The sequence below is a fragment of the Chaetodon auriga genome, chromosome 9 (assembly GCF_051107435.1).
Source record: "Chaetodon auriga isolate fChaAug3 chromosome 9, fChaAug3.hap1, whole genome shotgun sequence".
Taxonomy (NCBI): domain Eukaryota; kingdom Metazoa; phylum Chordata; class Actinopteri; order Chaetodontiformes; family Chaetodontidae; genus Chaetodon; species Chaetodon auriga.
In genome coordinates, this window is record NC_135082.1 from 14,260,907 (window position 1) to 14,280,279 (window position 19,373).

Here is a 19,373-nt window from a genome sequence, read left to right on the forward strand (position 1 = left end):
TGGTGCGTTATTCAGTCAAGAAACAAAACAGCCGGTCTGAGTATAATCATTTATTTTTCACTCAGTGCTTGTTGTAAACGAGAGAGGTGCAGACAGTAGAGAGCTTAACAAGGAATAGAGATGTGGACACTTAGAAAAGAATCAGTTTAATCATAGTACAGCATGATGTTGGCTCAGGCAGTGGGAACAGTGTGCGTTGTGGGATTATAAAGTGCATGTTTTCCTTAACAGTGAGCATGCAGGTTAAATGGAGTAAGCTTTATCTTGGGTTCACTGGATGAAAAATAACACCAGCATGAAATGTTCCACATCAGCATCTAGTGATCAGAAGTCTGAAAACAGTATAGTGGATAATTCACCTCCATCCAATGAAAGTCTATAAATACATGAGAAAACCCTGAACAAATTGCTCTCACATGTATAAAAACATAGCATGCACCCAGGTCATCAGCAATTGTGTGGATACATATATACTGTATATATATATATATATATATATGCATTATGCATACATGCAAAACCACAGGAAGTCACATTTATACTGCAATCAAACCAAGTAAGAAACAGTACAAGACTCATAGAAGGTACAGCCACCATGTTGTCGTAAAAACATCAGTCATAGAGTCGTGTTTCATTCTCAGGTTGAAGGCACTCACAGGGCCCTTGTGTTTAGAGGGAATACAAATAAAATGGGTGACACTGGTCCTTAACATACTGGCATGATAAAGACTTCCTATTAAATATATTGATTGGCACATTGGAATACATTGTTTGGCAAACAGGCGTGTGCCATAAAACTGGCCCTGACTTGGTCCATAATGCACAGCTTGGATACAGTGAGATCCTCCCATCTGTGAACAATGTTACATCTTCTAATGAGAGAGTATGAAACACATTTACAACCCTGATTCCAACAAAGTCAGAACACCGTAAAACAGAACGTCGTAAAGTCACGTATTAACCGACTCATCCATCCTCACTTGTGAGCGACTGAGCCTTACCAGGATGCCCCTTTCATACCCAATCATGATACTATCACCTGTTACCAATCAACCTGTTTACCTGTGCAATGTTCCAAACAGGTGTTTTTTTTAATGACATTGATGAGGTCAAACATTATATTGTCTTTGTTCTGTTTTCAGTTGAGTCAGAAAGGATCAGTAACTTATCACATCCTGTTTCAGTTGTGTTTTACGCAGTGTCTCAGCCCTTTTGGAATCAGGATTGTAAAGCTGTCTACCTTTGATTGGCAGCATACAGCCTCATATGTACAGTGAAAAAGTAAAGGAGAACAGTAATTGCATAGATAGCATCTCTGGAGTGGTGATGCGAGAGATTAAAAACGGGAAGAGGGAACAGGGGAGATCGCTACGTGGAGGGAGGCTGGTACATCTGTATGTAGTAAGAGATGGTCTAAAAGCACCTGAAAAAACACAATACAACAGTGTACACTAATAATAATAATCACTTCATCCGTTGGACATCCTGGCTTTCACTGGTACTGAAATACTGCAGCAGGCTCCTTTTATCAGCAGTTATTATAATTCTGAAATATGCAATGAAAGACCTGCAAAACATAATCATCTTCATCTCAATAATCTCAAATATAAAGCCAGAGTGTATCAGTGTATAAAAACCTTGGCATGATAGCAAAGCACACTTTCCTTTGAGTGTCGTCTCCTGCAGGACTTTTTCCTCCAACACCCCCTGTAGGTCTCTCTTCCTCCCCCTTAACCCCTTGCTATTCCATGTGTTCGATCCTCTTTAGGTGTCGCTTTGACCTGCATCCTGCAGGCTTCGCGGTTCAGGTGAAACATCCACACATGCTCTCTGTTGAGTCAGACCCCGTCGGCCATGGCTACGCCTCCGCTGCCCTGGAGACCGCCTCGGACTGCCGGGCAGCTTCGATAGAGCAAAGAAGTAGGAATTTGCTTATACAATAGTTAAATCTAATGAGCACTGGCGATGAACTACGACTCTGAGAGTTTTTTCCACCTTTAAGTCGGGAAGAAGAAGCTGAAAATAGATTCGGAAATATACACGTCTCCTCTATCTTCAGTTTTCTGGCAATGTTTAAAAGGTCGTCTAGTTGAATTTTAAAAAACTGCCAAAGAACTTCAGTTATCTAAATTAAAGATAGTACTACTGCGCTTAAGAGTAAAAACTAAAGTCATATGCTTGAAAAAACAGAAGAAGAAACAGCAAACAGAATGAAAGTTGAACTAGTTACTTAAATATTTTAGTACTTAGTGCTCCTTTAAATTTCGTCAACTTAGAAATCAGCCATTTGAGTGTGAGCAACAGCTGAAGAAGAGAGACCAGCGCTCAGCTTCACTTACCTGTCCTTTATCGTCATCATCTAGTTCACTAATGGACTGCATGAGGGAGAAGAGGTTCATCCGTCCACTGCGATTGACACTTGGAGAGACCTTGAGAGGAGACAGAGAAAGAAAAAGGAAACACAGTGAAGGAGTGAGATTTCCATGAAAATCAAGCGACACATGACGATAAGCAGCTTCAGGTGTAGTGAGCAGCAGTCTGCTCACCTTGTCTGGTTCATTTACTGTGATCACAGGATTGACTGCTGGTGGTTCTGTCTGCCTGAGTCCCTGGCTGGCGTCGGACTCGGTGGTGGACTCTTCAAACACCTGGTGTGTTTGGGAAGATAAAAAGAATGAAGGCAAATAAAAAAACCTGCGGGATTGAAAACGCTAAAAACAAACGACTGATTACCCCTGATTCATCTGGATTCTCCTCATCTTCATCATCAAGTTCCTCATCGTCCTCCTCTTCCTCCTCATCCTCCTCTTCGTCTAGCTTTCCTTCCTCCCCTCCCTCCTCCTTGTTAACTGACTTTTGTCTTTGGTCTCTTGACTTCCGCCTCCAGAGTGCGCTGTGACGCTGCTGGCTGGAATGATGAGGGGACACAAAGCACAATCCGAGTTCACAAATCAGTATTTAAAAAGTCACAGAAAGCGGCAAACACTGTTTTTGTCACATCAGGCATCGCAACCGATTGCTCTATTAGACGTAACACCATGCCTGACCTTGCATTGAGGATGCCGTTGTAGGTCTGGAGCTGCTTCATGAAGCCCTCGTTGGGCTTGACAATGGACCGGCGGTCCCTAACGTAGGCCAATGCCATATCCAGAGGCCAGTGCTGCTGCTTCATGGCATAAGCGATCACTGTGGACCCAGAGCGGGAGATGCCCATCTTACAGTGCACCAGCACTGCCTGTCCACTCTCCCTGCAATACAAAGAGATCAAGGGTGGCTCACTCAGAGGTTTGTGGATTATGCTTAACAAATAGTAGAAGGTCAGTGGGAGGAAGTGACTGGATACCCTGCTGAGAGGCACATGCTGACATGGTCATAAAAAAATAGGAAAGCACTGTTTTTCTGTTACGCTCCCTTTGGATAATGCAGTCAAGGAGTTTCACAATTCTGTCTGAGTTTGCAGATATCATACTAACAGTTTTACGGGGGGTTGTGTTTGGGACTACTTCTTGGCCAGACGCAGTCTGTTGAGAGCACACAGTAAGCTTTAATGGTGCCGTTAAGCAGGCTTTGTTCCTGTTGGCACGCGTTGGGCTGGCTGTTTTCTTCTCCTTCCAGTCTTCATGCCAAGTTAACCATCTTGTGGGTCCAAGTTCATATTTGGCAGAAAGATGTTAGAGTGGTATCAATTATCTTATCTACGTCTACACAAGAAAGACTATTTGTGTATTTCCCAAAATACCAAACTTTTGCTTGAAAGGATTGTAGAAAATCTGCACTTGTCTGTGTAACAGTACACACAGGGTCATCCTGGACTGTCATCTAATCACAATTTAGTAAGAGGGGATTCAGTGTCCACATTTCTCATCCTGATTGAGCTTCAGGTCAATCGGACCAATCACAAACACATGAAACAAGTTGACGTTGATATGATTTTAATATGATTTTTAAATACCGGCTAAGCGCAAAATGTTTTGGACTTGGTGCAGTAGATCGCCTCAGCTGGCAGCGTCATCCTTGCAGGCAAATGTGCCACTGACAGGCTCAGATTGTTATTCTAAACTAGGCTGAGGAGATCTACTGGACCAATTCCAAAATGTTTTATACCTACTCCACATTTAGAGAACAAAATAAGGAAAAATGGGGCACAGTTTTTAAAATATCAGAATTACCCTTTAATGAATACCTTGCAGTGTTGATGAAGTTGTATGTGTCTGTCCAGTGAGAGAGCAGGTCGGAGGACTCCACATCGTACACTCTGATGTTCATATAAGTGAAGGACTCTGGGAAAAAGTTGTCAATCTCCCTCGTCACATTCAGAATATAGCCAACACTGAAAAACATAAAGACACTAACTTAGAGCCACAGCTGTGACTCAGCAAAATCAATACACAACTGTGTTACCCATGTCATGAGACCATGGGAAATGGAGACAAACAACAACACTTAGAGCTATAGAAAGTGTTGAAGGTGAAAACACTGACTTGTTTTTCTGCAGCTCCTCAAAGTTAGCTGCATTCCACTCAGAGCCCTGAAACCAGATAACAGAAGAGAGGCTGAATCGTGGCCACGGAGGACGAAAAGGAAAGGCCTAAAGAGTCGTCTTCCTTATCGCAGTCAACACAGAACTCCCACAAAGGGGAAGTTCTATTCACATGACAACATCCTGATGAAAGCACACTTCCGTTTGTTTCTTGACTGAAGCCCAAGAAAGGCTTCTCATCGTGGTAAAATAAAATGTATTACTGTCTTTGAAGCTGAGCAATCACCCACCAGGTACAGGTAGTCAAATATTTTGGAGGGTTTGTCCATCTGAGCCATGGTGACCAGGATCTCATTGTCAATGTATTCCTTGAAGGGTCTCATGTCAAAGCCTATCCTGGTCTCCAGAGCAGAATGCACCTAAAGAAGCAAAGGAAAGATGAAAATTATAGATTTGCATACGTCATCATATTTCATTTTATTTCGAACCTTGTGTTTTCCTCAGTTATTCTTTGACCTCATGCAAGCCAGCTTCCTCTTTATATCTGTCCATATGTCTTACCATTTTAGATGTGAGATGGTCCAGGTCTTCAGTCCTCATGATGTCTCTCAGGTGCTCTTTGATCAGCCCCTCTTTGGAAGTTCTCTCTGCCGAGCTTCCCGTACAAAAAAAAAAGTGAAACTTACAAAGCTGACTTGTGTGCACTAGCAATAAGGAAGTAAGGCAACTTTACTTTTATTTAGTCATTTACAACACTGCAACTCTAACTACAGTTTTGAGGTCTGGTACTTTCCTTACCTCTGTCCATCACTGTCCTTGCGGACCGACTCCAGGTCGTTCATGGCCTCCCACTCGTTGAGGCAGAATCGGTCTGACTCGATGTGTTGGTGGTAGTGTTGGGCCCACTCCAGGCCATTGCCTGGGATTACCGCTGCCTTGACAGCCCGCTCACAGCAGCCATGCAACACCTGCAGCACTGACCTTACAGCAGCAGAGAGGGGGAGGGCAGAAGATTATGTATATCTGAGGGCATTAAAAAACGTCAGAATGAGGCTACAAAATCATGTAGTTGTTAATAAAGTACTTCAGGGAGCGATGTGGTGGGTGCCATTAATGTTTTAACACATTAACACATTGGGTGTCAGGACTTTCACTCACCACATGGTCTGCATGGAAATGGGCTTAAAAATTCTGATCTCTTCGGCTGAGGTCACGCTAAAACCACTGTGGAAAATAAGACAGAAATGAGAGCTACGATAATTCAGTCAGAGAAATATAATTCATATATATATATTCAGTGTAAATTAATGATGGTTCTTGTGAAGAAAGTGGAGATGAAAATGCGAGGAGAGATAGAGAGACAGAGAAGAGAGAAAGTAGCAGAGTTGGAGGTGTGATGAGGGTGAACGTGCTGGTGTCATGGCAGCTAATCAAAGTGTCTTGTGTGATAGCAGATCGACAGCACAGCCACCACACCGTGTTAGCCCGACTGCATTTAGAGCTGCTAAGTCTCAGATTCAAAGTGCCCTTCTCTACATGCTCCTCTGTGCATTGCTATGGAGTTGCCACATTTATGGGCCACTGACCTTTCTGTACTGACACAGAAAGAAGCCAAACATGCTTTGCTTTCATTTCACTGCAAAAACGCATGATCTCCATGCTTATGTAAGGGTCTCAGTGAGTGATAAGACCCGTTGTAATTAATGGAGAATGATTCAGCTCCATAAATAGAGATATTACTCATTCACATTATCTCTGGCCAGAATCCCAGACATCAGGCTGCACCGTCTGTGCTGCAGCCTCACAAACTCTGCTTGTGCTTTTACCATTCAATCCTCACTCCCCTTTTTAAAATGTTTCTTACCCGTCTCCGTCCAGATACACCTGTGTGTCGCTCCATACGGGCAGAACCAGGCCAATGGTGCACTGATCACTGCAAAGAGGCAGGGAGAACGCAGAGACACATGACAAGGTGGTTCGTTTGACAAATCACAGCTCAACCACAAGTGATGAACTGAACTCATCTTGTGCTCACAGTACACCAGCATCTTGATTACACACACACACACACACACACACACACACACACAAACACACCTGTCTGAGCTGGGGAAATCCATACCCAGCAGGATGCTCTCTTCTTTGCTGCCAAGGGTGGAGACAACGATCAGATACCTGACTCTGACTGGGTTGACGGACTCCAACTGCACTGCCTGCATGACAGAGTGCAGAGAACGAGTCCAGAAGGGAGACAAGAGGATGTGAGAGTCAGAAAGGAGAAGGGTAAGAGCAGTGACGCCGCATAATAGTAATGTACTTTACATGCAATGTGCTGCAGTTTCCTCTCAAGTCTGAAATTACCCATTAAACCAAATAATCTTGTCTGCACACTGTGCAAAACATTTTTCTTGGCCTTCCGGGGAAAATCAAATCAGTTACAGAGAGCCACACACGCTGGCTATAGTCCACTTAAAGGACTGTATGTGTGTTCATTTTACATGTCTGAACCCATCAACTGAAAATTGCCATGTTCTACAGCAAGCATTACGTTCTACAATGACTGATTGATCACACTCATTTATTAGTCAGTTTTCCCTCTTTGATCAAGTTCCACAACTAATGCATGGCAATTTGACATTATGTTATTCTGGCTGTATGCAAGAATAACATAATGGACTACCCATCGTGATTATCAGCGTGATGGAATACCCATATCAATGTTTTCATATTTTAGAGCTAACATGAATCCAGCAGCTGCCTGCAACACTTGCTGTTCAATCTCAAAGATCAGTGGAATGTTTTGGAAAGCGTCAGGAATAAACTGCTTTGTGGTAATGGGCTCAAACATGCAAAGCCACCAGTGTTGCCCATATGCATTAAAGCTTGCATTTGTTTACATCAACAGGTACCCATAATACTAGAAGATTGCAGGCCTGGAATTAAGCCATAAACCAAGACCACTTTGGTCCATAAGTCTATAAATGGGTTAAAGGTGATCATGGTTAATCTGAAGAAGTTTCAACACTCATGCAGCAATTTGCATTTGAGTCTGAGATCATAGGAGCATCACAAAAGACTTAAATACTTTAATATTAAGCACACCAATGAGAAAACGCTCAAGGCGAGACTACTAGTCTATTCTCGTCATTAGACACAAGATCCCTGCACTCTCCGAGGAAAATATTACACCAAACTCCCTTGAAGAAATACGACATACTAAGAATTCCTTACAAGTCCGCAAAAAAAACATAACTCTAGAAACACAAGATAAAAGGCGTTATATGTCGACAGTCTTCTTCTCAATTCGGCATCAAGAAAACCCATGAAGCTTAACTGTATGTCTGTGCAAACTTCACAGATGTTGCATTTTGTCGCCTCAGCTCCCTACCAGCCTCCGTTGATTAACAGCGCTATTTTAGTGGGACACGACAATGGGAATGAGAACCGAAACGTTTAAAAAATTAAGATTTCTCACTAAAATATGGGCTGGTTAGTGTATCAGATACCCACCGAATTAAACACCGACTCATAAGACTGTTCACCGTGTAGCATCGGGCACTTATAAAGTGTGTCCCCTGAACGCGTCTATGAGTTATATCCGTCCTTTCAGACTTTAACACAGGACGCACAACTTCTCACATGACTGCTGACTGCCGTTCACAGCAACTCCTGAACTCTATGTACGTTCGTGGTAAGCAAACACCGTGCAGCAATATGCTTGTAAACTTTGAAACGCGTATTTTAGCACTTACACCTTACAGTATTTAGCTGCTTGTGCGTATCACATAATGTTAATTGTTAGCTATTGCTGTTAATGTTTACGGAGTGGGGGAAATCTCGCGCTTTTGTTGATGTCCCGCGTGAAGACGGAGACGCTGGGAGACGTGTGTCTAGCGTGTAGTTTTGAATGAGGAAATCCACATTATTTTAAAGGCGCAACGGCCAGTTCAAGAGAGGGCATGCCGAAATGACCGTGTGGTAGAAGCGGTATTATGACCACACCCCGGGACATCCTGGCACTGGCCTTGGTGTAATTCCTGTTTTGAGATTGTAAAACTGTGAAAAGAGCACGATCTCATTATAATCTCAGCATACTGATGTTATGACCTATACCTGAGATTTAGAATTTAGAAATTGACTGATTTGCAGCACACATGTAAGCACAAGGCCTCACCAGCTTGATGGTGTCTTCTGGCCTGAGTAGTTCGACCATGGCATGAAGCTGTCTGCTGCGAGTGTCTGATGCTCCATTGCCTTCCTTTACAGGAGACGCTGGAGTGGGAGAACTCTCCTCACCGAGGTCTGCCCTCTCGCTATCTTCCAGCAGATGGACAGCCCCTTTCACGAGGGCAAAGCTCTCCCTGCAGATGGACAGAGATCAGTAAGTCTAACACTGCTGTAATCTACCAACAGGGAATCATTTTGTTCGGACTGTAATGACATGACAATTCAAAGACAACGCTGGTGTACCTCTACCTTTTCTGAAGTCTCCCTCTCCTTTGGAGGCTTTCATCCTTAAAAATAAAATAAATCACAAGCCTTATTAAGAAGACTGGAAAATAAAGATATTTAGCCTCTATTGTGTTTGTGTATGATTCAGTTTTTGTGTACAAACCTACATTATCCTCACAAATGTTTTTTGTTTCAATGATGATGAATTTCAGTTTTTTAAAATCACTGTTGTATACGTTCCAGCAGACTGTAATTATCTGTGGTACGAGCTGTTTGTCTTTGTGGAGAAGAGTTGACAACCCAAAGATAAGTCTAAGCAGATGCTGGAGTTGTAATACACTAATTAATATGAGAAACCGTTGCTCAGGGTTTCTAATGTTCCCAAAAGGGCCTGTTTCTAACTCGATGAAGACCTAAGTGATGAAACAGTGTGACAAACTTTCTGGGAACATTGGAGGCAGCACGTGTGTGATGTTTTTCCTGTCAAAAGGTGTGGAGACAAACGTCTGGAAAACATGCTCAGTAATTTCTCGGGTGAAATACGGTGAAACACAGATAAGGTGCAGTGGAAGACTGACATGAGGAGAGGGACACAGGGTGATATGTAAGCACAGGGAAGAGGGAGAAAAAACCAAAGATACTCTCAGTGAAATTATAGAAGGATAAGAAATATAAGAGAGTCAAAATGCAAAAGATGGGAGGGAGAAAAAATCAAGAGAGAGAGAAGTAGCAGCAGTAACAAGAGCTCACAGAGAAAGAAACTTGAGACAGTAGCATTACCTGTTACGCAACTGACAAGTCCAGACAGAGTTTAAAAAAAAAAAAATTAAAGAGGAGAAGTGGGCAGGAGCCAGGAGAGGAACGATGAGGGTTGAAGAAGAAAAAAAAGGAGAGAACACAAGTTAAGATAGTAGAGTGATTAGATTCTGTGACAAAATACGCAAGAAATGAGACTTGGACCCACAGTCAGGTCATTTATGGTTTAGTTGGCAATGACAAAGACCAGAAAAAAAGCCAGGCCTTGTACATAAAGTTAAATAATCTTCATGGTAGAGTGACAGAATGAGAGGAGATAATGTTAAAGACAGAGGCTGATGACACAGTGTTTATATGATAATACATATGCATTAATCAACTACAGTGGCAGTGAGATCATCCAATCACACTGACATCGCTGTAATGAATGTAAATAGGAGCTAAATCACTCTGATGACCTTTAAATCTGCGGCATGTTTGCCGTGCAAGCCTACCAATGCAATCACATCACTGTTAACAACTGAAAAACAAAACAGCCTAATTATCATTCAGACAACTGCAGTGATGACGAAACCAAGAATGCTGATCTTCATGCAGACCTTTGAGGTTTCCAGCATGAACAGCTCTTATTGTTCTGAATCATTCTTTGAGCATAAGCATAAGTTAAACAATTTCACACCTGGGGATATGACACAACATGACCAACTTGATTGTGTACAACAAGGCATGGGGATGACTGAACTCACTGGAGCGGTGGAGATGGATGGGATCCTGTGCAGAGTCAACAGAGCCATCGCACAGTACAGGTATGTCTGCACTAAACCTGCTGTTGCTGGCAAGCTCAGACAGGCTCTGCAAGTTCCTCAGCCTAAAGTGTGCCGCGGGCGGGGCGAACGCCGGTATTTGTTTCTGAAATGATACGTGGATATTTGGGTTTGATTACATCCAGTAGTAGTAGAGTGTTTCCCAAAGAAGAGTGTGAGGACTCCAGCCACCTGCTTAAGGGAGTCCAATGAAATGGAGGGAATAGATTACAGTAGTTTCATAGTAGCTTATAGGCAAAATGCAAAATTGCAAAATACCATGGGATATATATACACACACATATATATATACATACATACATATACACACACACATACAATGAGACATTTCTATGTGGTTATTTGAACTATAAAGGGGTTACTCAATTGAATTTCAAGAAAATGGCATGATATTTTTCAGGATACATTTTCAGGATACATATCAATACCGAGATATAAAATTACATACACTCTGATAGAAAGGTTTTATCCATACAATATTTCCCATCTTCCACATACAGGAACAAAACAGCATTCCTTTAGTGCCACATAACTTTATTGGGTTCGCAATAATAACAAAAACACACTAAAAACAAACAGGTAGAAAAGACAGAGAGACTATAAAACAACATATTAATTAAATAGGATAAAACACTGATTTAGTCCCTAGGTGTGCTTATTAGATAAGGCGTAATGACTGTTTATATACCGTACAGTCATTCATATAAGGATGTGTCTAAAGTATTAAGTATGTACGAATCACATGCTAGTAACCGGAGTTTAGCATACTGAGAGGAGTGTCCGCACTGAAACCTTCCCTTAAAGGATTTCTGCAGTCTGCGGACTGCTGACCATCAACATGGTATGACTGGTGTCGTAACGCCTGCATTGTATGTGACATGAATTCATCTCGGTGCATGTATGTAATACACTAACGTAACGTTAACTATATTGAAGTGTCTTGTCATAAAGTGGTCATCTTCCAAAAACCGGCATTGTTACAGGTGAGTAAGCAAATATAGTGCCCCGATCCAGCTGACAAGCTTAAAACAGACGGTGTTTTATTTCTGCAACAAACCACAACCAAGCCTCCGTTACATCGTTACTGACTGCAGCCTGCCCAAGCTAACAGCTGACGAATAACGTTAGCCGCAATGTCCACGACATGAATACATAAAAATCTCCGGAAGAAGACTTTTCTCACCTTTTCCAGACTGCGTTCCCTCTCTGACTTCCTGCTTTGAAAGCCTACTGGTTTGTTCCTCAAGCACCGAGTGCTCCTTATTCCGTCCTCTGTTGATGTCGAGGGTGAGGACTTCTCAGTTCACAGCGCCGCAGCTGCTCCAGTGGACGAGAGTTCACCGCTGAACTGCAACAGCGCGAGCGCGAGGACAGCGAAATGCGGGAGGGGACGATGACGTCATACGCAGGCAAACTCAGAGGCAGAGGTACGTAGACCCGCAGTGTCCATAAAAAGTAAAAATAACAATACTGGAATGCTGAAATTCTCCTGCAGTACAGTCCTAATATAAGTACACGAGTATTATCAGCAATAAACAACAAAACGGCCAATTTCAGTGTTATATTTTCTGATACTTGCTTATAATTATTACTGATGAATTACTGTGAGCTGGTTGAAGTGGATCAGTTTTAACAACTTCAGACTGTTCAGTGGGATAAGTACAATTTTGAGGTACTTGAGTATTCTTTCTTTTACTCCACTACATTTCAGACATAAATATTGTACTACATTTTTGCGATACCTTCACTTACTGTTCAGATTCATCTTAATAATACAAACTTTAATCTCAATTATGGTGTATTATTACAAGTTAACAGTTAATGCTTAATGTTTAAGATTTACAATTTAGACAGACTTTATTGATCTTTAAACATCAATAATTTACATCCAAATAAAAGGATAGAGAAAAGTGTTGAAGGGCACAAAGACAAACTTTAACGATAATTTACTGTACTTTACTTTTCTTTGTTTTTTAAAAACTGACAAACTCACCAACAAGACAACAGACAAGACAAACCTGTTGATTTGATCTCTAACATTCAATTACACTCAGCCTATGGATAAAAATGGCTTCAACTCCACGCATGCGCAGTACTAGCAAATGAAGTACTTCCTGATGTGTGAAGTAGCGTGTGAAGTGAAACTCCTCCACGGTGAGCGGAGCAGACGTTGAAGGTTAAAACAGAGGGAACAGCAGTCTGAGTACGCTGTGCAGACGTCCATCTTCCCCACAAACTCATACGGTCTTGTGTCCGAGGAGGACTTCCGTTCATCTGGACGCTGAAGTGGGATGCAGACAGTCGGTAAACTCATGAAGGTTTTCTTGACGAGGCGCATCCCGCCAGAGGGGATGAAGGTCCTGACAGCGGCTGGAGTGTAGGCAGTATTTTTTAACCGTTACTAAGTACCATCAGCCTATATTACAGCCCTTCACAGGGTTCCCAGACTGTCTTTAGCTTTGACTCAAACATCTGTGCAGACATTCAGCAGTTTGGGTTGGATTCAGCTTCGTTAAAGTCCAGTGTGATAGACTGAAACCCCACCTGGGGTCACACACATCCACCACCACAGTCAGTTTCATCAGCTAGCCTAAATGCCTGAATCAGCCTGTATGACATGCCATCACATGCATTTGGTCCTTTTGTCTCCATGTAAACAGGTGTGAGCTGTCGCTGTGGGACTCGGATGAACCTGTGCCGAGGCCAGAGCTCCTCAGAGGTGTGCAGGGGGCTCACGGGCTTCTGTGCCTGCTGTCGGACAAGATCGATGCTGAGGTTCTGGATGCTGCAGGTGCCTGTAGAAGTGGATCAGTGTACTCTTTAATCAATTGATCAGTTTACTTTATTTCAGCAGGATATGATCCATTCAGTGTCTTTATTGCTTTCCAGGGCGTCCTGGGCTTCCAAAAACACCCAAAACATAAAATATCAAACGAGGTAAAATGATATAAAAAAACAAACAATAAGACAAGTAAAACCAGGACTGCTGGTAACAATGACTGTATTTTCATTATCAAGTAATGCATTGATCACTTTTTTAATTCATTCATTAATGGTGGGTTCTGCCCACAGTGCTCACAGACAATCACGACTTTCCACAGCCCACGACGACGTCTTCACATTGCTTGTTTTAATTTCACCAACTGTAAAAACAACCAAAGTGTTCACCACCCATGGAAGTCATGTTTACTACAGACAGTAGCAGAGCGATGAGGAAATGAGGGACAGAGGGAGGCAACAAAGATACCCGGACGTATTCAAATTGGTGGTGTTGTAACTGTCAGCATCTGAACCACTGAACTACGAGGGCACCTGTAGTTTAATTCAATGCTGCAAGGCAATAAAACATGAAAACTTCCAATGAGGGTGATTACTTTGCATGGACACTGTAATTTACGATGAAATGAAACAATTCACTTTCTGTTGATCAACTAATGGCTCCATCCACTCCTTATGTCAGTCCCTATTAAAACATGTGAAACAGTGATGACAGTCTGTTGATCAAGTGTACTAGTCTGTATGTTTGTGCCTTTAATTCCAGGACCAAACCTGAAAGTAATCAGCACTCTGTCTGTGGGATTTGACCACATGGCTCTTGATGAAATCAAAAAGCGGTAGGTCACATTAAAATTTATTATAGCCTATTGCATTCAAAACCAACCTTGGAGTGATAGAAAGTGTCACGTGGCTTGTTTTCAGCGGCATCCGTGTTGGATACACTCCGGATGTCCTGACTGATGCCACAGCAGAGCTGACTGTAGCTCTGCTGCTGGCCACCGCCCGCAGGCTCCCCGAGGGAGTGGAGGAGGTCAAAAAGTTAGTCACACATTTACACAAATCAGTGTCTCATTTGATTGTGACTGTGTGTCTGCAACTTTTTAACCAAGAGTGCAAGTAATTGCCTTCACTGAGTCACCCAGTGGTCGTACCGTCTCTTTCTCTGTCCCTCAGTGGTGGCTGGAGCTCGTGGAAGCCTCTCTGGCTGTGTGGTTATGGTCTGTCTGGCAGCACTGTAGGAGTCATTGGTCTGGGACGCATTGGTAAGACTTTGTTATTGCTTCATTTACTTTGGCACTGCAGCTTATATTATACGACAACATCCTGTAGCCAGAGGTGCAGGTGAGTGAGTGCTTGTGCTTGTGTTCAGGCATGGCCATTGCTCGGAGACTCATGCCCTTTGGAGTGAAGAGGCTGCTCTACTCTGGGAGAACAGCCAAGGCCCACGCCGCTGAGGTGAACGGAGAGTTTGGTAAGAAAGAGGAGAGAAAGGTACTTTTAGCTGAGGGGTAGTAGGTTTGCATATTTGATGATCCGTTTCCTGTCTTTTGTTCCTCCTCCTCTCCTCTCTGTTGAACAGTTCCCTTGGACACACTCGTGTCTGAGAGCGACTTCATCGTCGTTTCCTGCTCCCTGACGCCAGAAACGCAGGGGCTGTGCGACAAGGCCTTCTTCAGCAAGATGAAAAACACAGCAGTCCTCGTCAACTCAAGCAGGTAGATTTCCAGAGCGCCACAAACGGGGGCGCGCATTAAAGCTGGGGTTGGTAATATTTGAGAAACTAGCAAGAGTACGCTAGCTTTTAAAGCATACAACCAAAAAATCATACAATTCAGGATGAATGAAATGATTGGGTAGGTTTATTACAGGTCTGCAGCAGCCATTTTTTCTTTTTTTGGTCAGAGCATTTGATTGATTGGTTGCTGTTGACATGAAAAGCATTGCTCTGGGTCTGCAGACAGCTGTCATGTATTTCTGACGCTACCTGTGTTGCTGTTGAAGTACATAAACAAAGAAGATGAGTTGAATTATTGTTTTTAGGGGAGCTGTGGTGAACCAGGAGGATCTGTATGAGGCTTTGACCAGTGGACAGATAGCTGCAGCTGGACTGGATGTCACAACACCTGAGCCGCTCCCAACAAACCACCCCCTTCTCAAACTTAAAAACTGTGGTGAGTACAAAGGATGTACAACATGTAGATGAGTTTTTTTGACCTTTTTTTTCCACACTTAACTGCACTTTGACACACCATTTTTTTTCTGTCCTTCCTTTTCATGCAGTGGTGCTGCCACACATCGGTAGTGCCACCTACTCCACAAGAGGCATCATGGCAGCTTTGTCTGCTCAAAACCTGCTGGGGGGTTTACAGGGCGCAGACATGCCCAGTGAACTCACCTTCTAGTGCCTGAAACTGAGCCGCTGTGCCTTCAGTGCTGCCTCCTCTGGTGCCGCAGGGATGACAGGTCGCAGTAACGTACTGGCATAGTAATGGTCTCCAGTGTGAGACCAAAGTTGAACAAAGGGTGAGAAGAATAATACGAATACTAATGTAGTGCAGACATCTTTACATTAACTGGTAAAAGTTAATGCCAAAACGTGCACAAGGAAATGCTCAGTGCATTGTTAAGAAATTTTAGATGTATTCAAGTTCATGAAAAAGCGGCTGATGAACAAACCAGCTGCACGCAGTTCATCTCAGTTGAATTATTCGTGCTTACATCTTCGGTAGAAAACTGCAGTTAAACTGGAAAACGTTCTTCAAAATAGCGTCAGTGGTTGTTATCGCTCTTATTCTTCATGTTTGTTATTAAGATTAGCGTTTCACTTCTTGTTCTGCACTTTATTTGGATGTTAATGCTCCATGTCCACAGGACAGTACAGCACTCCAGTTTCATGTGAAATGCTCATTTTTTATGAAGAATAAAAACTGATGGCTTAGTTTAAAAGTAGTGCTTTGTGCGTGCGTTTCCGAAATTCAAAACGGGTTCAAGATCAGTGCAAGTGACTGAAGTGCATCATTTATTCGCAGCAGACAGAAAAAACAAGTCACTCTTTGAGAATATTTTCAGTGCATTCGCGTCAGTATGGCTGCATTTTATCTGTTTAATTTCATGGAAAAATAAAATCACAGCATGGTTGCAAACATGAAAAAATGAAGAATTACAGAAGGTAATTGACTTTGATTTCCGGTAACATAAAATAAAAAATTGATTGGAGAAGTGCATGGGGTAATAAATAATCAAGTTTACAGAGTGCATTTTTAAAAACAGTTGTGCTGAACTGAAACACCTGTTAGCTGAGTGCAGGTCAGAGCAGCGTGTCTGGGAATGACTGATCGTCTCTCCAGTTCAGGCAGGTGTTTTTCGAGTGCTTGTACAGATGGGAGGACTGGCTGAAGCGTTTGCCACACTTTGGACAGGGATAGGGCTTTTCTCCTGTGTGGACACGAATGTGCTTCTTGCAGTCAGTCAGGTTCATGAAGGTCTTGCAGCAGATTTTGCAGGCGTATTTCTTGTCCCCCTCCACCAGCAGCACGTGGTCTTCAGCAGCTGCCTTCTTGCACTTGGACAGAACGTCTTCTGAAGCTCTGGTCAGAGGCGGCCGATCAGCAGCATCCCCTGCCGATGCAGAGGAACGATCTGTGCCGGCTTCTGATCCAGGCGGCACTTTGGGGGCGATGCGACGGAAGGTGGTCGCGCCGGAGCTTTTCCCGGGCTTTGAGGGTTGGACGAGAGAGGTCTCCAGACTGATGCCCGGTCTGATGCCACTCAGGAACCCTGCTAAAGAGTTCTGGGTGGGCTGGAGGATGAGTGTGTCGCTGAAACTGGAGCCCTGAGTTGGGAGAAGCTGCTGCAAGGGGACGGACGTAACTGGAAAAACCAGTGAGGAGGAATCTGAGGATGGAGCTTCTGTGTTTTGGCTCGGTTCGATGGCAGGAGCATCACTGGTGGCGGCAGCGGCAGCAGCAGTAGCAGCAGCAGTGAGGCTAGCAAGGCTGTCTTCTTCTTCCAGAGCTCCCATTACACTTTCACTGCTGGGATTGAGGAAGCAGGAGAAGGCCAGCTCTGACAGGCTGTCCAGACCTTCGCCGTCTACTGAGTCCTCGCCCAAATCTCCAGCCTCTCTCTGTGCGTCCGTTTGAAGATCCGTGCACAGCTGAGATTGTAACGAGCTCACATCAGCCTCTGTCGGACAGGCTGGGGCCATTTTCCCCTCATAGAGTTGTGTATCCAAGTTGTGCGTGCGCTCCTGTGGAGGAGATGGAGGAGAATGGTTTGGTAGCGTGTCCAAATCTGGAGAGTATGAGCTCAGGTTTTCCTTTTTCACCTCAATCGCCTCCATCTTTGGCTCTTCTCCACCGTCCTCCCCTTCTTCTCCCACCTTTACTTTGACCACGGTGTCTCCATCTGTATCTCCGCCCTTCTCCCACGCACCTACACCTCCTGTGCTGCAGTCAGACTGGCTCGGGAGCTGGATCTCCTCCGACTCTCCCTTGGTTGCTTCATATTTCTCCTCCACCTCCTCCTCCTCGCCTTGGCCTCCCCAGGGTCCGTTGGTCACCTTCAGGCAGTCTGGGGACAGCAGCTCCTCTCCTCCCTCCTCTGTGCTGGTGGTGCTCCTGGTTACAGTAGGTGAACACTCCTTATAGCTTCCCTCAGGCAGCCTGCAGGACCTCTTTCTGCCACACGTCCTGTCCTCCTCTGACTTTCTCTTGTGCCTCTGAAATGGTGCAGCGCTCTGCTCGCCACCACCTTCGCTCCTCACCCCCTGGTCTTCAACCCCACCAGACTGACTAACCTCCACTCCTGCTTCCTCATTGATGTCCTCCTCCATGACAGATGTGACTGACCTCTCTGCCTGGGAACACTGCTGCTGCTGCTGCTGCTGCTGCTGCTGCTGCTGCTGCTGCTGCTGTTGCACTGACCTCCAGCCTTTAGGTGGCGATGCGGGGAAGTTTTTCCTGGACAGGTGAAGCTTGCAGGCCTTGACTACGGTGTTGAGGTGCAGGTGCGATGCAGCCAGCAGTACATCCATCACATTGGAGGCCCCCAGAGAGAGAGTGGAGGTGTAAATCATGTCTAGCAGGGTGGAGAAGGCCTCTGGGGTCACCACCTCTGGATCTAGCTCCATCACACTGGAGCCTCCACCTGCGTCAGCTCCTGGTCCTCCAGTCTCACCGCCGCTGTCACTGGAGCTCAGAAGAGCCCTGAAGTGGGAACTGCAAGCGGCCAGGATGGAGCGGTGAGCCTGGAAGCTCTGGCCTCCAACCACCACCACACAATCACACAAGTGGGCATGGAGGCGCTGGTGGTTGAGCTGCTTGAAAATATGCTGGAAATGTCCTGGAAAGTCCATAATAGACGGCGGGATTTGTTGCTGTTTAATATTACAGGTGTTCTCTAGCATCCGCAGGGCTGCCGGCATTACAAAGCAACGAAGGTCATTGTCAGAAACTGTCCAGCTGCTCAGGAGCAGCCTCTCCTCATCCACATATCATCTGCTGGAAATGAGCTGATGAACGGACATTTGACAGCCTACCTCCCGTGTGATGTGTGAGTATCGTCTGTTGTCCCCTTCAGATGCTCTGGAGTGTGGGCGGACCTGAGCCAACAGTAACGGGAGGATGCGGCGCGGTCTCAGGCTTTGTCTCCACGAACAGCCTCAATAGCCTCACATCTTTTCCTCTTCAACTTCCGCAATTTAAATATAATGTAATATATCTTTTCTCGGGGTTATTCCAAATGGTACGGATTCAGAGCGCTCGCACAACCAGCCCGGGTTAGCGTCTATTGTCGACGCCTCCATCACTTGTTCGCTCTTCGACCCTCAGAATAAAACAACACCGCCCCCAGGTGGTGATCTTACGGAAGTGCATCTACGTTTAATTTCGGTACATCTTTCTGTTAAATATCATGAATTAAACTGCAATCTTTACTGCATATTCAAATATATTTCAACATTTTATATTATTTTTTATGCTTTGCATTTTGATATAAACGGTAGGTAATTCTTACATGAAAATACAAACATTTGATGTTTGTGATTATTTTTCATTGGGCTTTATTGCTGTAGTTAGCAGTTA

The 19,373-nt window shown here is 44.1% G+C and overlaps 3 protein-coding genes across 4 annotated transcripts; 1 reads left to right on the forward strand and 2 right to left on the reverse strand.

Annotated features, from left to right (window-relative positions):
• Positions 1 to 34: 34 nt before the first annotated feature.
• Positions 35 to 11,843, reverse strand: LOC143325842 (protein phosphatase Slingshot homolog 3). The gene is made up of 17 exons (XM_076739182.1): positions 11,696 to 11,843; positions 10,435 to 10,597; positions 8,957 to 8,994; positions 8,655 to 8,841; positions 6,578 to 6,693; positions 6,345 to 6,413; positions 5,639 to 5,704; positions 5,279 to 5,461; positions 5,042 to 5,135; positions 4,771 to 4,899; positions 4,482 to 4,528; positions 4,184 to 4,330; positions 3,048 to 3,248; positions 2,734 to 2,908; positions 2,547 to 2,648; positions 2,340 to 2,429; positions 35 to 1,902 (listed from the first exon to the last, which is right to left on the reverse strand). Exons 2-17 carry the CDS (start codon positions 10,480 to 10,482, stop codon positions 1,765 to 1,767), a joined length of 1,830 nt encoding a protein of 609 aa, XP_076595297.1. The 5' UTR covers positions 10,483 to 10,597; positions 11,696 to 11,843; the 3' UTR covers positions 35 to 1,764.
• A 792-nt stretch (positions 11,844 to 12,635) lies between these two features.
• On the forward strand, positions 12,636 to 16,295 carry grhpra (glyoxylate reductase/hydroxypyruvate reductase a). The gene is made up of 9 exons (XM_076739536.1): positions 12,636 to 12,889; positions 13,173 to 13,303; positions 14,054 to 14,126; positions 14,212 to 14,328; positions 14,464 to 14,552; positions 14,660 to 14,761; positions 14,870 to 15,005; positions 15,331 to 15,461; positions 15,571 to 16,295. The coding sequence occupies exons 1-9, from the start codon at positions 12,804 to 12,806 to the stop codon at positions 15,690 to 15,692; spliced, it is 987 nt and encodes a 328-aa protein (XP_076595651.1). The 5' UTR covers positions 12,636 to 12,803; the 3' UTR covers positions 15,693 to 16,295.
• On the reverse strand, positions 16,289 to 19,134 carry LOC143326063 (zinc finger and BTB domain-containing protein 5-like). 2 transcript variants are annotated; one of them, XM_076739535.1, is made up of 2 exons: positions 18,212 to 18,846; positions 16,289 to 18,181 (listed from the first exon to the last, which is right to left on the reverse strand). In XM_076739535.1, exons 1-2 carry the CDS (start codon positions 18,713 to 18,715, stop codon positions 16,598 to 16,600), a joined length of 2,088 nt encoding a protein of 695 aa, XP_076595650.1. In that variant the 5' UTR covers positions 18,716 to 18,846; the 3' UTR covers positions 16,289 to 16,597. The 2 variants fall into 2 exon arrangements, with proteins under 2 accessions (XP_076595650.1, XP_076595649.1); XM_076739534.1 differs by having other exon boundaries at positions 16,289 to 19,134.
• Between the last annotated feature and the right edge of the window lie 239 nt (positions 19,135 to 19,373).